The sequence below is a fragment of the Porites lutea genome, chromosome 6 (genome assembly GCF_958299795.1).
Source record: "Porites lutea chromosome 6, jaPorLute2.1, whole genome shotgun sequence".
NCBI lineage: Eukaryota > Metazoa > Cnidaria > Anthozoa > Scleractinia > Poritidae > Porites > Porites lutea.
This window is the reverse complement of record NC_133206.1, coordinates 20,183,675-20,200,624: the sequence shown is the minus strand read 5'-3', so window position 1 is coordinate 20,200,624 and position 16,950 is coordinate 20,183,675. Positions and strand designations below refer to the sequence as shown.

At 38.1% G+C, this 16,950-nt stretch overlaps 1 protein-coding gene across 1 annotated transcript in view; it reads right to left on the bottom strand.

Moving 5' to 3' along the window:
• Nucleotides 1-16,950, bottom strand: part of LOC140940280 (importin-7-like) — a 32,963-nt gene that overhangs the window by 7,741 nt on the left and 8,272 nt on the right. Inside the window, exons 9-23 of the mRNA XM_073389205.1 lie at nt 16,802-16,904; nt 16,432-16,477; nt 15,616-15,715; nt 14,334-14,533; nt 13,657-13,746; nt 12,295-12,460; nt 11,638-11,679; nt 10,810-10,934; nt 9,851-9,967; nt 8,814-8,880; nt 7,521-7,646; nt 5,553-5,650; nt 4,119-4,214; nt 3,552-3,638; nt 1,262-1,395 (exon numbers count right to left, since the gene is read on the bottom strand). Coding sequence (XP_073245306.1) covers nt 1,262-1,395; nt 3,552-3,638; nt 4,119-4,214; nt 5,553-5,650; nt 7,521-7,646; nt 8,814-8,880; nt 9,851-9,967; nt 10,810-10,934; nt 11,638-11,679; nt 12,295-12,460; nt 13,657-13,746; nt 14,334-14,533; nt 15,616-15,715; nt 16,432-16,477; nt 16,802-16,904 — 1,597 coding nt within the window. The remainder of the gene's footprint in view (nt 1-1,261; nt 1,396-3,551; nt 3,639-4,118; nt 4,215-5,552; nt 5,651-7,520; nt 7,647-8,813; nt 8,881-9,850; nt 9,968-10,809; nt 10,935-11,637; nt 11,680-12,294; nt 12,461-13,656; nt 13,747-14,333; nt 14,534-15,615; nt 15,716-16,431; nt 16,478-16,801; nt 16,905-16,950) is intronic.

The following is a 16,950-nucleotide window of genomic DNA, read 5'->3' as shown; positions in this document are numbered from 1 at the left end:
ATAATAGTAATAATAACAATAATAATAATAATAAAAACAATAATAATAAATAACAAAACCTATTCATTACCTTGAGGTTTTTGAGGGACGCACGTCAACCGGAAGTCAGTTGTTTCCCGTTAAATGTTATCTTGACGCTGCCAATTTCGTAATAGTTAGCGCCTTTGCTCTTACAAAGGCCACCTGCCCTAAAATGTAGGCGAAACCGCGGTCGGATTTTTAAACAACTCCAGTTCCGGCTGACTTGCATTGCTCAAGGATTGCTTAAAAACCCTATTACCCACTTCAGTAAGTCCGCAGAAAGCAATTTAAAGTGTTTTCTTCCCACCCCACCTCCCACCCTTTAAGCGCTCGCTCAAAGGCTACCATTTTCTTTGGTTTGACACGTCTGCAAGTAAGCTATAAAGGGGTATTGTAAACTCAGTTAATAAGACCACGGTTGGCCAGTGCAAATTGTAGCATCTAAGCGAGCTCTCTAGGGGGCCCAGAGAGCTCGCTTGCACGCTTTGCTAATTAATTATTAATGGCATAGTTTGACAGGATGATACTTAGCGTTCCTCAGCAATGTGATGAAAACTAATGGCTCAATTCTGACTACAGATCTGGCCCCAGTTGTTCAAAAGTTGGACAGCAATATCCACTGGATAAATCACTAACCGGTGTATAAGTATCAGGGAAACCAATTGCACTTTCTGCCGGAGATGTATCCGCTGGATAGTGCTATCCACCTTTTGAACAACTGAGGTCTGGTGGATACCACCCTCGTCACTTCAACGCTCATTTAGCACTTTGAACGACTTTCAAGAAAAGCTTGGCTGTTTGTCAGTTTAAATTCTTCATTTTGAATCAACAAAATAGGCCATTTTTGAGTTGCCTCAGCGAGGCCAAGTGTGGACTGCAAAACAGTCAGTTTTTTTCTCAATCGGTTGCGTAAGAGTTTCACACGCGCGAAGCGCGCGAGCCTAACACGCCCTACGGACGAGCGTTTCCTTCAGTCTCGCTCCAGACCTTTTGTTTGACTGTTTGCGCGTACTGAATACGCAAAAATACGGACTGTTTTGCAGTCTCGGCCAAGTGTAAAGCCATTGATAAGGGAATGATTTTTTATTCCCGGGGAAAAAATCTCGTTTTCAAAAGAAAGGTTTTGTACTTAGCCTCGTTTTAAAAGTGAGAGTTTTTGGAACTCGGAAACGGCATATTTAACTAGCCATATGAAAAGGGTGGTTGACGTACGATGGGTCCAACTGTACTCTAAACTTACCCGAAAAAGCAATCATAGTCGTTAATCCACTGAGAAAAGAACTGAGCTGTAACTGTTTCTTGTGTGTTTGGAAAGTGTAACTTCTCCAGAATGCCCAACAAGAGTGGTGCGTTGTACACTAAGCCTGCTACACCCTGTAACAAAAAAATAGACTTACTGTATTAAGTTACGATAAAACGGGCAACAAAAACGTGCAATTTCATTGCTACTGAACAAGTTGAATAGCGATGTTGCAGCTTTACCACCAACGAATCAAACGTGTCTAGCAGCAAAACAGGCTGTATAGTTATGCAGAAAGTAGAGAGTAGTTATACTTCTTGCGGCCAAAGGCAAACTTGTTTTGCAATAAATGACGTAAATCCCGCGTATTGCGTGACTCTCGCGTAATTTTATCCAATCAGAAGTCAGTATTCACCCAACTTGCAACTACCTGATTTGTTGCAAGGCAGATATTAAAACGCGCAACATCGTTTTTCAACACGTTCTGCAGCAATGTTGCAAAACAGGTTACACGTTTTTGTTGCCCGTTTTACTGAAACTTTAATGTACAACCAGAAAAACTTAATAACTAAAAGTGTGAGAATGTTTCTTACAGTGTTGGTTGCGCGTTAGACTTGTTCGGTGTCATGTCGAATTGGGAACTGTCTTGGGAGCGCTAGCGCTCCTTGTATTGGCTATTGTAAGGTCTCCCCGGAGACTGGGTCAAAATTCGTGCCTTAAAACATTCCCATGGTGCAATTCGACACAACATGGTCCTCGTCTCACACGCATTCAGAAAACAGCCAATAGCCCTTACGCATGTTTACGTCACACGTTGACGAGCACCTTTGACCACCAATCCAGTTTAGCATAAATAAATCCCCAAGGCAGTTGAATGGAATACCCTTGTACTGAGAGTGGAAATGCAACGAATTTAGTTTACAATCGAGGCTTGATGGTAAAATTTGCGCGTTTGTCGTAATCATGTATTAAGACCATTAGTAACCCAACTTGGCTCTAACCTAGACATATTAGCTCTTCAATATCCACATTTGTGATTAAATCTAAGATGGCCCACCCATGTCTAACCACGTTCGGCGCCTACCGCCTCTTAAGCCAGCCGTGCTAAAATAGCCACATAAACAGTTACATAACCAGGTCACGTCTTCATAAGCCAACTTAATACTGTATAGTCATCTCGGCTACATAACATGTCACATGCTGAACTTATTGATGTCTTTGACTGCCATTGTAGTAAAAATAGCTAACAAAACTGGAGTTTTTCCACACCTTCAAAGAGTTTTTCTCTTTATCAGAGCTGAAATAGCTTTTTTTTTCTTAAAAGGACAATGTGCGACCAAGTCACCATTTTGGTCCGACAAAACAACTTTGTGGTCGGACCTAATCAAAGAAGCGTAAACACGGGTAGGCTGATAACTGAAATATAATGATAATTCGAAGGTACGACAATCTGACAATTCACAAATAGAATTCGCAGATAAACTCGTTTCTGCCAAATATCCGCCGCAGTAATGTTATTTCGTAGGTAAGAAAATTCACATGTGCCGCTCAAGGAAAATGTAATTCACCTGCAAAACGATAGCCCTTAGTATTAACTCTGCCAGAACAACAAGTCCAGGGTTCGTACTCTTTTGAGCTCTTAAAATTCCATGACGTTTTCCATGACCTTTCCAAGTTTTCCATGACCATAGGTTTAGCCGCCACATTGAAAATTTCTAAAAGTTTTCCTTCTTTAAGGGTATTTTTTGACCTAACTCAGTACAACAGACAACTTTGGTGTCCACTAAAATGCGTGCCATTTTGCACTGTTTAATCACTCGTCTCTATCTTACGTCATTGTCCTTGCTTTGACATCTGCAGCGACTAATCTAACAGTCATAGCTTTAATTTTCCATGTCTTTCCAGGCCTGGAAAATGAAATTCTTAAATTTCATGACTTTCAAGGTTTTCCATGACCTGTACGAACCCTGATGTCCGACCACAATTAAGACTTTGATGGGACGCTGACCTGTAACTAGCAGGTATTTGCAGTTCTGCTTTAGCCATTCGCCACTTTGCAAACGAGACGGAAACTGGGTCGAGTTAACTTTCGCAAAGACTTCTGGGATCGTTCCTGGGGACGCGCAATTCAGCTATTGGCCATCCCAGTAAAAGTCCCAGACATCTTTGCGAAAGTTAGCTCGGCCCAGTCTACTCGTTTCTAAAGTAGCGAATGCTAAGCATAGCCAGTTTGATGGTCTCCTTAAGGATCATGAAAATAGTCAATGAATTATTGTGGATATTGCCTTACCACTTGCAAGCACATAGTTCGCAGTTCACTCTCCTTCACCTCTCTTGTTAACCTTTCCAGAGCTGCTTCCACAAAGAATGGAAGCCACTGAAAGAAAACAACAAGCAAAATCAAATAGGCAACAGCACTGTACACAAGACAGTCTTCCTAAATTCCTTATTTGATTGCCACAATGAATGGGGCAATTTGATTGATTTGTAAGTAAAAGCAAACACACGTTGAAGAGGGTACTTTGATTGGTTTATTGAGCAGAGACAAACGCGGTTGGAAGAGAGTAGCTTGATTGATTTTGAGGGTTGAGATACACTTGTGTGGAGGGGAAAAATTCGATTATTTTGCAGAGGGGAAGTAAAGGTCTCCAGAATGTTCCAATTTGATTGGTTGAAAATACGTTTGCTTGTTATTTTCGAGAATAATGACTTTTAATGAATAACATTGGTAAAAGCGGCATTTCGAGAGAAGCGCTAGGGGAGGAGAAAAACATGGCTTTGGCTCGTTATTTTCGAAAACAGTGACTTAAAAATAAACAACTTTGGTTTCAAATTTAGAAAGTAACTATTGCCATACATGATCAATTTGTCCACGGCACTGAAGTATGGTCACTTCCAATAATTTTGCTGCATTACACTGCTGATCTTCTTGTGCAGACGAGTCTGTCATCATCTGACATAAATAGAAAAAAAAATTCCAACGTCAGCTTAATAATAAAATTGATATTCTAACAACCATAACATATACTGCCAATCAGAAAGCCTACGCGAGGAAACCGCATAACAATACGAGTAATTTCATTTCAGTAAAAAGTACCAAACGCGGCTATGTTATAAAAATAATCACAAAGGTAAATATTTGTGACAGTTTTATAACAATCTATGGCACTGACAACCGGAAAGTTATGATCGAATTATGAAGAAAAGACCGCTAACTACATGACCTGGCAGTATTGTTTCACAGGCTTGAGGTCTTAAAATCCGAACACGCTTCATGAAATAGCTAAATATCGAGAAAAGTGTGTGTATATGCCGAGTGGAATGTAATGAGTATGAGAAAGTCAAAACTGGATACAGTCACTACAACCGGCTATCCTTGCAAGATTCAAAGACAAGAGGCCCCAGTTGTTGAAAAGGTGGATAACGCTATTCACTACATAACCTGATTGGTTTCCCCACACTTATCCCCCGGATAGTGATATATCCGGTGGATAGCACTATCCAAGTTTGAACAACCGGGGCCAGAAAACTACAAGGTACATGCTGTAGGTAAAAGCCCTTCTCAGGTTAAACCGGGTTTTAGCCTACGGTTGAACCTCCGTGTGCGACCACCTCCCACAAGCGACAACTCATCCAAAACAGCAAAATGTTCCCCTTGGAAGCCTTACAGTGTTAGTTATCGTAAACGACCACCTCCTGTAAGCGACCGCGAACACTTTTCGGGGCTGACGGTTTAATAATTTTTCATTGTTTTTTACCACTTGTAAGTGACCACATGACCCATGATCTGATCTCTATGTTAGCTTTATGTCCTGTGCTTCTTAGAGTATATAAAGAACTTGTAGCGATAACATGGAACTACACAAATCGTAACGTAGAAATTGCATGCATTTAATTGTCTACCATAAAGTAGGCGTTCCGACGGAACTCTTCGCGGCAGAGAGCCCTGTGGTCTGATCCTTGTAAACGACTTCCTCCCATAAGCGACAACTAAGTCTTCGCACTTTGGGTAGTCGCTAAGGGCAGTTCAACTGTAGTTAGATAGCCTGCGAGCAAGCTTTCTATTTGAGGAAGTCGCGAGAAGTCACGCGCGAGCAGCACGCGAAAGGAGACCGTCGCTCGCGCGATCTCTCGCGGCTTGCGTCGCTTGCATGGAGAGCTTGCTGGCAAGCTAGTAGCTAGATTTTTAATTTCCCTTCAGTGTTTCCTGGGCCTTTTGTAACCAATAGCATGAAAACGTTTAAGAGGTTTAATCTAATCTAATGATGACGAACAAGAAGTTAAACCAGACCTTTTTACAAATATTGTATATAACTTCCATATTCTTGGGATTTGCTAGGAAGGCAGGTGTGTCAACTGTGATGTAATTGTGCAGACAAGGCATCATTTCTACAAGACAAGAAACAAACAGTAAAATCATGAAAAGTGAAGGCATAGATGTCACACAACAACCTGCACACGTATTAAGACGTGTTGAGAGGGAGCTTAAAGGTGATGTGTCACGGGAAGATTCGCAACGACGATTTTTAGCGCAACACAGCGACGCAGTATTGGAACAATGTTGAAAGCATTCGACGCAATATCGCAACAATGTTGTGATGCTGTGTTGTGCTAAAAATCGTCGTTGCGAATCGTCTCCTGTAACAACACCTTAAGCAAAAGTGCATCACGCTTTTTAGTACATTTCTTTGGCGTCCAATGCACGACTACGACGTAAAACCATCTAATGCGACGTTTTATGGAGGACGTGAACATACGTCGACGAATTTTCCTTTCTCTTTTGTACCTGGAAAAAGTCCTTAAGAATTCAACTCCAGGGGAATTGCCGGCATTTGACAAATTAAAAGGGTCTAAATAGACGCGATAAAGTTTGAAAGGACGCAAATTACTTTTGTTAGCGGCGTTTTCAATGCCGTTGTTGTCGTCGTTGCCAAACTCCCTAGAGGCTGTTTTGAACACCAACGTGGCCGCGGTTTCACTGTTTTGGAACACCATTTGGCGGAAGTGATGTCATGTGAAAACGCCCTACAACTTAGAGGAATTTTTCGGTAAGCAAAGAAACATTTTTAGTTTCTCCTCTTCCTGTTTTAGGCTTATTTTATCTCTATTTCAGAATTCATATGGCTGCCATTTCATTGTCTGTAGTGGCGGACTTGATGTTATGTGAAAATGCTGCATAGCTTAGAGAAAAACTAAGTAAAGAGACACTTTTAGTTTGTCTTCTTCCTGTTTTACGGTTATTTTATCTCTATTTCTTATGGCTGCCGTTTCATTGTCTCGAAACACAAACATCGCAGAAGTGACGTCACGTGGAAACGCTCTATAGCTTAGAAGAAAATTTACGGTAAGTAAAAAGACATTTTTAGTTTCTGTTCTTCCTGTAATATACTAGATTCAGCCAGGGCTAAAAGCGAAGCTCTCGATAATATTTATAGTCTGCTCAAACTAATTATAAAATCGTGTAGTGCTAAGCGGCGAAGGCAACGAGAACTGTGAAAAAACAACAATAGGTCTAACTAGCAAAAAAACAACTTTGCACGTGCAGCACACTTTTTTTGTACATCTCTTTGCCGTTGTTTTGCACGACTACGATTACAAGGTGAAACGTCCAGAAACTTCCTGGTTACACGTTTTAAGGAGGAAATGTCGTACATGATGTTCTTGTTCACTTTTTTCACTGCCGCTCATTTTTTCCTTGGTGGCCGCTAGCATTTCTCATTTTCTCACCGCCGCTACAAATTCATGTTGTTCTTCCAACAAAAAAATAGCTCCTTATCTCTAGCTCTTGATCTCCGTCGCCCTTTTTCTCGTTGAGCTTCGCTGGCCTGTTGCCTAATTTCTCTTTGTCTATTTTCTCTCTGTCTTTCTCCTTCTCTATACTCCAGATTTTTGGACATGACAATTAGTCTACGCTTAATACTTAAGCAACAGAATACAGAAACAATTTTCGCTTTCCGTTTTCGTCTTTATTGACTCTTTAGTTGTCTCTGCTTCACAAGACGCAGGTGGCTATGCGATTTCCCGCCAAAAGAACATCGAGTTGCATTTGGGTTGCCTACCTGTTCATTGAGTTATTTTACAGTGGTATGCCTGTGGTGCGGACGGACGGCGGACGGCCGTACGGTCACGTGATTACCAAAATTTCAGGGATAGGTAGTTTACCACATTTTCTTAGGTACGGGGCTACGCTCACTATTTTTTCTCTATTTCTCTATGTTCTTCTCTAGCAGCATTAACAAGCCTTTACTAGTAACTTTACCTGCAAAGTAGTCAAAAGCATCTTTCTGGAAAGCTTCATATATCATATAAAACACAGTCCACATGGACTGTGAGATCTCAAACACTGTACAGGTACAAATAATGGACAAAATGTCTTCATAGAACTCTAAAGAACAAACAAAAAATGGTGATATAAATAAGGACAATACTTATAAATGACAGAATGTACAGTTCTAAGATTGTCACAGTGTACTCGTTAGTATACCTCAACGAGAAAGTGGAGAAGGGCCTTTTCTTAAAGAAGAAGGTGATGTAGATTATGAAAGATACAACTGCTACATAGACATTTTCAAGGGGATTCTAAAGGGGTTGCCTCACGATGATATTCTTAATGGCTGTTTTAGGTGAATTCTGTGCTATTGTCATTAGTTAGTTTCTTTACTACAATCGTGGACAAAAGTCCTTGCAACCGTAATTTGCGGTATTCATTTCTGGGTTTCCTCATAAAAAAGTGCATCCTTTTCGAAATTTTCTTGAAGTTCTCCCTTCCCCCACCATATACAGAATTGAAACTCGGAAAAAATTCGGGATACACGCGTCAAACTTTGTTTGTGGGGTGAGGGGAGAGGTTGCGCCTGTGTGAACTGGGAAACGCCCCAGACAAACAAAAGTGTCCCAGACTTTTGTCCATGATTGTAGCCTTTCTACAGACGCTCCCTCCCCTACAAAAAAAAAAAATATCGGGGAGAGAGCCTAACACATTGTACCGGGGAGCACTAACCAATTGGTAAAATTGGTGATTTTTGCAGCAATAGCATTAAACTGAAAAAAAATGGCCGAACTTTTTTACATTTGGGACTTGTTGGCCAACAATGTTGCGCCCGTTTGCACGGGGCTCAAAGTTTGACAGGTTTCAAACCTTGCACAACAACACCCAAGACCATGCAACAGGGTGTACAAACGGACACAACATGTAACATCCAACAATGTTGCGTCCGTTCTCACGAAGCTTTAGCAATTACTCTGTGCAGGCCCCAGTCCAGTGGATAGCGCAATTGGTTTTCGTTACGCTTATCTGCTGGATAGTGATTTATACGCTGGATAGCACTGTCCAACTTTGAAAAACCTAGACCAGGGTTGGAGATTTCTATGCCAGTTATAACTCCGCATTAAATCGCTTCTGCAAAAATTACTTTTCCAGGAAAATGCTGGGAAAAATTACAGAAATTTGAGCTTTTCGAACACACTATATAAATTTATGTTAAGAGGATAATTTTTATTTGTGTAATCCAATAATTTCAGTGACCTAACCAGGGGATCAATTTATACATACCCAACACAGACAGCTCCAGAACTTTCGCTATTAAAGAGATTACCACTTGTTCCAATTGATGAACAATCTGCATATGTACAGGTGTAGATGAACAAAACATGGTTAAAATAAATACTAAGTTGTCTTGTATAGTGAAATATCTTCAGTAATTTGATAAGAAATTGTGGTCTGCAAGCATTTCACTGAGAGAAGAGTTTCTGAAGAAACTGTAACCTCGCTAAACGGATGCCTAGAGTTGTTCCCTGCCTTTCTTCACTCCATTTAGTTGACTGTTATTGATGGAATCAAGAAAAACTAACTACGAGATAACTGACAATTTGACTAGCAATAAACGACTGTTCAACTGTGACAATAGATGGATCGAAACGCACCAATGACATTACGAGTCTTCATAGCCAATAAAATTATGGCTTAACTGACAAACGACCAATAACATCACGACTTAATTGACCAATCAGGTCAATAACCAGAGTTTAATACCATCAACTGAGTGAAACAACTCACTTTGACTCTGAAGATGACTACCGCACAGGTTATCGAAACCTCAGTCACTGTCAACAACAACAACAGTCCTATTCAGGACTACGTTCACCTGTACGATCGTACTCAACCTACTTATGAAATGACTCCTGGGTTCAAACCTTTCACGCAGATATCTCTCCAAGGCAGACACAGTGCCAGTCCCAAAAGTCAGGGCCATTGCTAAAATTTCAAGTTGCCGGGTATATCCAATTAGTAGGAGGGGAATTGGAGCTGCTCACCTACCCCTTTCCTAACACAACATTTTGCCCTTAGTGAGAAGTGTTAATGTTGACTTAGGGGAGGGGTGGGTGGGCAGTTTTCCAGAAACCTAAATAGTTCCTGAAGTCCTTTGGGTTCGATTTTCCTTTTGTTTCCTATGAAAGTAGCCGGGGCTCATCCTCATAGTACCCAGGGAAAATCCCCGGCCCCCGGCTCTTATGCACAGCCCTGAAAAGTGTCTGTCTCAGAGAGAATTGACTGTATTACTGATGTAAATTTACGCCTAAAATGTGTACCTCTTTTGATCGTTCCATAACATTTAACATGGTTTCCAATGTATTAAGAATACCCATTGCAGTCACAGCTTTTTCATCACTATCATCACCATCTAAAAGCTGGACAAATGTGCCTGCCTACAGGTGTAAACAAAATGAGACAAAAAAAGTGGTGTAGTTACTAACAAATGAAGATACAAACCTGGAAGTCCAGGTTTAAATGCAGGACATAGCATCATATTCTTTTATTAACAAGAAACTTTGTGTCACAGAGTCTCCCAGAATCTCTCTAATAACCACCCCCAGTTAACTTTCGCTGAGGCAGGGAAGCTTTCATCAAAACAAGGTCAAACAAGAGAAATTTGCAAAAGGTGAGCAAGTACTGAAATAAGTATTTCAAAGCTAAGGCTGTTACTTTCAGTGTTAAATATTTGGAAACATTACCAATACACCAGCTATGGGTTAAGCATAAGCTGTGTGAGCCCCCTGCAGCCTACATGTAACTGCACATTTTAAAATAATTGTATAGTTTTCTTTAAATTAGTAATATTTAATACCATCAGTATAATTTGGGAAAAGAAAACAGATTGTTTTTTTTTAAATTCAAAACCCAGTAATATATTTGTAATGACTGCCACAAAAAATACAAATCTGGAAAGTACTTCTAATATTTAAACTGAAAGAGCCCTGCAGTACTTTTGCAAAATTTAAAAGTACAAAATAACTAACTCAAAGAGTTCTTCCCAAGATTTAACATTACAACATGAAATTTTATGTCAAGATGGTTTATGAAGCCAGCATTAAGTTGTGGAAAACAAGATTTAACATAACAACATGAAATTTTATGTCAAGATGGTTTATGAAGCCAGCATTAAGTTGTGGAAAACATGCATGAGATAGAACATTATTTAACTTGACAGTTAAAAAAAGGCATTATTAGAGTAACAGTCTATTTTGTACATTGTACAGTGTATGCATACCAGATCTCTGGCAATATCTACTGCAATGCTTGCAACTTGGTGTTGATCACCATAAGTAGATATGAGTTTCTGCATGACACCAGTAAGGTCATCGTTCTCAGTTTCACGAATCACCTTTAGTAGCTCTGTAGATAGGGTTAGAAAAAGAGAATAATTTGTCCAGGGGCTAATTTAGTAAAACCCTTACAAGCGCAATATAATTATTTACAAGTGTGGCTATTGTTTTCAGACTCTAAAACAATTTATAAGTACACTTGTAAATAACACTTGTACAATTTTTATTAAATTGAAACCAGAAGGAGAGCGTTCTGAGGTTCAGATTAAATTAAGTATTTAAATGCCAAAAAGACAGTAAATATACAAAAATAATAATGCGAAAACTGTACTAAAAGGGCATTCTTACACAACAAAAGCAATCGTAATTAATTTTTTTCAGTCATGGACTGAGATGAAGGAGAAAGATCAATTATACAGTAACAAAATAATAATAATAATAATAATAAATTGTTCTGACATTAACCCTTAAGCCTTGAGTCAAAATTTTAATTCCCATTTTGTTTTCCATAATACATTTCCTATAGAAGTATCATGGAGACATTGTTAAAGTGTTCTTCATTTTATCTTGTGAGATCATGTTCTAAAAAGCATTGATGTAACAAGGGGAAATTTGAAGCTGAGAGCATTTTAGGGGTTAAAAGTATGGGCAGTTAAGAAACTCCACAGTAAGATAAAATTTTAAAGAATTTTTAATGTAAGAAGACCTTTCAGCAGAGATCATTTCAACTGTCTATAGTAGTACAGTGTATGTTGTGTTCATATTCAACTTACCAAGGATAACTTGCCGAACATGTGGTTCAATGTACTTTTTAGCTGTGGAAACAAAATCATGAATGGCCTCCAACATTTTGTCGCTTACACAACAGTTATAATAAAGAATTAAATTTTAGAATTGTTGGATGATGCTGAGTTTGACATAAAAAATAAAACACTGAACAAGGTTAAGCCATAAGTTGAGTTGATTTATTACAACTGCTTTTTTATTCATTTAAAAATAATGGTTCATATTTCCCTTATCATGCATTGAAGTTCTTCAAAATGTTTACCATTTAATTTCCTGTGCAGTTTTGGAATATGAACAGGATCTGATGTATTTTGTTGTAGATGTTGTTTAAAAAGCTGGCATCCATTATTGTTTTCTTGTGTATTCTTGTGATGTTAATCAGTTACTCTTACGACTGCCTGTATTTAGTCACATTCTCTTAAGCTACACACTGCCAAAATTAATAGAGCTGCCATTGTCTGTTTCATGATGCTAAACATCCAATATTATTTTCTCCTGCTATTTGTCGCAGATTTGTACTTACTAACAGTGTACTTATCCATTTCTTCCCAACTAGGACATAAAGCTGCATCAGATTTCTACTGAATTAATAATGCACGGCTGAGTTATTCGAAAGGTCAATAACAATTTAATCACGCACTTACATTCCTCTTGTTTCTCAATCAGAAACTGCAAAGCTATGGCTGCCTCAACTTTGACTGGGGGATCATTGTCTTCAGTTAAACAAAGTCGTGCAGAATTAACTGCAATTTCAAGATTTCTTTCATCTTTAAATGTTATGTCTCCAAAACTGTGCAATACCCAACAAGCCTAAGATCAGAAGTTTCATATCAGATAATTGTTAAAGAGCTTCCCATAACTTATAATAATTATATAAAAACAATTACATTGTATAAAAATATTGTTAAGAAAAATATTATTTCTATATTATTATTATTACACTGGTTACTGAAATAATATTTGTCAATTTTCCATAACTAACAGGTAACAGTATAAAATCACAACAACTACCTTCCAAAGCATCAAAAAAATAATTTGATGTAGATTGTACTAACATGCAACAATTAAAATGTGACCTTGTGTACATAAAATGTATCATTAGTAATTTATCTCTGAAAATCTATGTGTACATTCTAACAATAAAATGGCTAGAAGATGGATAAGAAGCAGGCACTTGTAGTAAAATTAATAATAATTTAAATATTAATCATAATTATTATTAATAACATTGATATTATTAAAAAATATCAATATAACATTAAAAAAGTGCTTTATTACTGTCCTCATGCCTCAAATAATTATTATTATTCATTCAAAATATTTCTCTGTTTTTGATTGGCTAAAAATCCCCCGCAGAGTTCATCACAACCAGCTATTGTTGACCAAATTTGGAAGAATTTTGCGATATGCGAACTGATGACGTCAACAGTACAGCAAAATTGCCAGGTTATTGAACCGTTAACTGAAAAGACCTGGGGACAAGGTTGAGTTGTTTTGGTAGTGAGTTCAAAAATGGTGGAACATTTCACTCGTTTCAAGAGGAAGAAATAGGCTAACTATTGGCTAAAAACATAGCAAGAACAGCAAGAAGACAACTCGACGGACGACATCTGCTATTTGGAGAAGAATTCGATGAACATGCACAATCAAAGATGAATGTAACATCGATGGAGGTATGCATGTTTTTGCTTGTTTCTAAAACAGGAATTATTTTGAATGAATAATAAAAAAATTATTGGATTCAGCTTTCATATCATCTAAAGAATTATGGAGATCTTGGGGGTTGTTATCCGCCTTGTCCTACAGCCTTGGCAGATAACATCCACCTCGATCTCCATAATTCTTCAGATGATACTCAACCTCATTCCATAATAAATTATTTGTTAAAGGCATAAATAAATTAATGTAATGATCACAATCTGTTACTTCTTGAAAGTATTACACAGTAAACTGATTATAGTCAGTCACTTGGGGCAATGTTTCTTTTTTCTTCACATTGTACCTACCCTTGCTCGGAGATAACCCAGAGGACTTTTAAACTCAGGAAAAACATGCTGCACTAACATACTTTCAAGTTGTGTCCTGTACATTTTTCTCTGAAAAACGAAGAGCAAGTAATAATGGCAATGACTACAGACTTAACCACACCCTTCCCCGACAAAGGAAAAACAGAGAGACGAATGCTCCTTCTCTTCATTTTTCTCTTGCTGGGGGAGGATGTGGCTACACGTGGGCTACTACAGACTAAGACTTCCCTCCTATCTCAGTGGGTGATTGTTAAAAAAAATTAATATCCATACACATTATGGCCTCAATGGCATCCATGGAATTTTAAGGACAAGGGGGACTATCTGGACAACAATTCTAATGGAAGGAAGATTGAGGCTTGAAATCTGAAGGAATGAGGTGTTTTCAACTCTGGATATTATTTGGCTCTTAAATACTCTTCTGGATCTTAAGCTCAACAAACTTGGTAAGAGAAGTAAGATTTGTTATCCCTTGGTGACACCTTCCATTATATTTGGTTAGTGGGCGAGTCGGTTATCCTGCGAAAACAACCATTCTTCCTTGCTCCTTGTACGCCCCTAGAAGCGAGGAGCGGGGAGGACTGGTTGTTTTTGTACGCTACTAGTAGGTGAGAACTAAACGTAAACATAAAAAAGTAGAGGTAAGAACTCAATACCTTAATTAACACATCAGCTAGTGTTCCAATCATGTGGAGAGCTCCATCCTTCTGTCTAGGGTCGCGCTGTTCTGCAGGGATGTTCAATAAATGCACACAGAACACCATGGTTGGATCCAGGACTTGTTTCCTTTTAGAAACAGCAGTGTGAAGAAGAGTAGCTGCTGCAGTTACTGGGGAAACAAAGTCTTCAAAAATATCTGTTGACACGAGAAGAAAAGGAGACATTCTGATGATAATGTACTATAACAACCAATGATATTTTACATGAATAGAGTAAATTTCTGATTGAAATGCAATGTTCACCAATATTCTGAAATCTGAGACCGAAAACTTATACCCATTGACATATTCATTCATTGATAATAATTATAATAAAAAATATTTGAAAATATAATAATATATTGTTACAATAACCGTGACTGTAATTTCAGTTCTTTAGCTGTAACCTCCTGGATTTTGCGCCATTATGCAGTGGCAACTTCCTGCAATTTCTAGCACATTTTAAAACCATATACCTTGCTCATCCTATCCATCTCGATTAGCCACATGTATATGATGTATTGTTATTTAAAGATATGTCTGATTTGCAATAAGTTCATGCTCCAAAAAAGTTGATAATGTTGTTTGTTTGTTATGGTTATTGCTGTGGAAATGGTAAACAACATCCTATGGTAATGCCATTCAGATGACATCTCTTTAGCAGCACTCTAGAATGTCACTATTATTTTAGTATTACAGTTAAACCTCCATTAAGAGGCCACCCTCGAGGTACCAGCAAGGGCCACTCAATGGAGGTTTGTCATAAATGAGCATAACATGAGCATAATCTTTAGCAGGAACATCTCTTTATTTTGAAACAAACACGTGGCAGGAGCAGGATCAGTCGTCACCTTCTATCTCAGACTGTATTTTCCTTCATCATATTCTTGAAATAAAGCCAAACTAAGTGTATCAAGTGCGAAATGGCTGCTTAATAGAGGTGACAACAAAGAAAGAACTGTTATTGGGATGGTCAAAAGGTGGCCATGGCCACTTAAGAGACATTTAATTTCCCGTTCTTTTCTAACTATTTCAGGACTTTGATTATTCCTGGCCGCTTAACAGAGGGTGGCAGCTTAATGGCGGTTCAACTGTACTTCTTTTATAAAGTGTATGATTATCTAAAAGTGAAATAAATTTAGAAATTCTCCTGAATTTTGATGTTGGCCTCAGTTGAACATAAACGGGTTGCACTTGAAGGATTAAATTGAAACTTGAGGTCGATGTCAACTGCACTTACCATATTTAACTCTAATAAATTCATAAGGGTCCTCTTGCCAAAGCTCTTCATCTTCCTCTGTGTAACACATCAAGGGAAAAACAACTTCCTGAATAATAGCCTGTTGCAAAGACAGTGAACAATAAGCTCTAAATTATTGCATAAAATTTTTAAGTACAGTGGAATCAATCCTTTGTGCCCCCCCTCCCTTCATTAAGCACATGCTGTTGATAACACCACCTCGTTTATTATTACCAAGACAGTATAAAAACATTCATTAATTTACTTATAAACAGTGGCCATATTAGCAGGAATCCACTTTACATGTAGACAAAGGCAAGTTAGCAGGAGGACATAATCAAAAACCTTGCTTATTCACATCGAAGCACAAACAAATGTTACAGTGAGTACTCAAAAAGTATTTCTATATCCCTGTCAGAGTTTTTATTGTAACAATTAATTTCTAGAGTTTTATCATTTCAGTTGCTGGGATATTTTATGTATGACTTCTTTTCCAGGCAAGCTCTTGCGAGATTGTCCTTTCCAGGGCCTTGTTTCCTGAAAGGCCCAGTAACTTTTTGGGCAAGAAGACAAATTTTAAAATCAAAACCTGTTGAATAGTGGTTCATTTCCTAGCTCCCAAACTGGTCAATTTTGCTTTGTTTACTGATAGTTTCTTCTTATCATTTTCAAAATAAACTTAGATCTTGACACAAACACGGAAAAGTTACCGGGACTTTCGAGAAACAGGCCCCATGAAACTGTACCAAAATACAGTATCTTAATTACTTCCCAGCTAATGTAGTTATTCAACAAAATAAACTATCTAAAACATACTTGGATACGAGGTCTCATAACTTTCCAGTGGAGGGAATTTGAAATCCTGAAATAAGATAATAATGTCATTATTATTATTCATATTATTATCATAACTATTATTATTAGTAGCAGTATTTTCTTTCATTCACTATTTGACAAGTTAAACAAACTACTCTGTAAGAACGAAAGAAGCCTAAGAGTTGCTTGAGGTGTAGCCGAGAGCAACTTTTGCTTCTTGAGTACATCATTATGTATTTAAAAAATTCAACATACGTGTACTTGTATATCTATTATTATGCTAACCCATCCACCCCTGAACTGCTCATATCAGCTCCTGTGGTTCCACATCCCTTCTACCACTTGTGACATAATTAATAATTATACTGACCCATTTTTTAAGTAGTTAATTGTCTGTTGAAGAACACGTGGAGCAACAAACACTTTTTGTCTGTACTGATCCAAGACTTTCAGGAGAATCTGTGTCACACTCGCTACATAAAACAGAAAAGGATATTATTTAGAAGCATAAAAACAAGT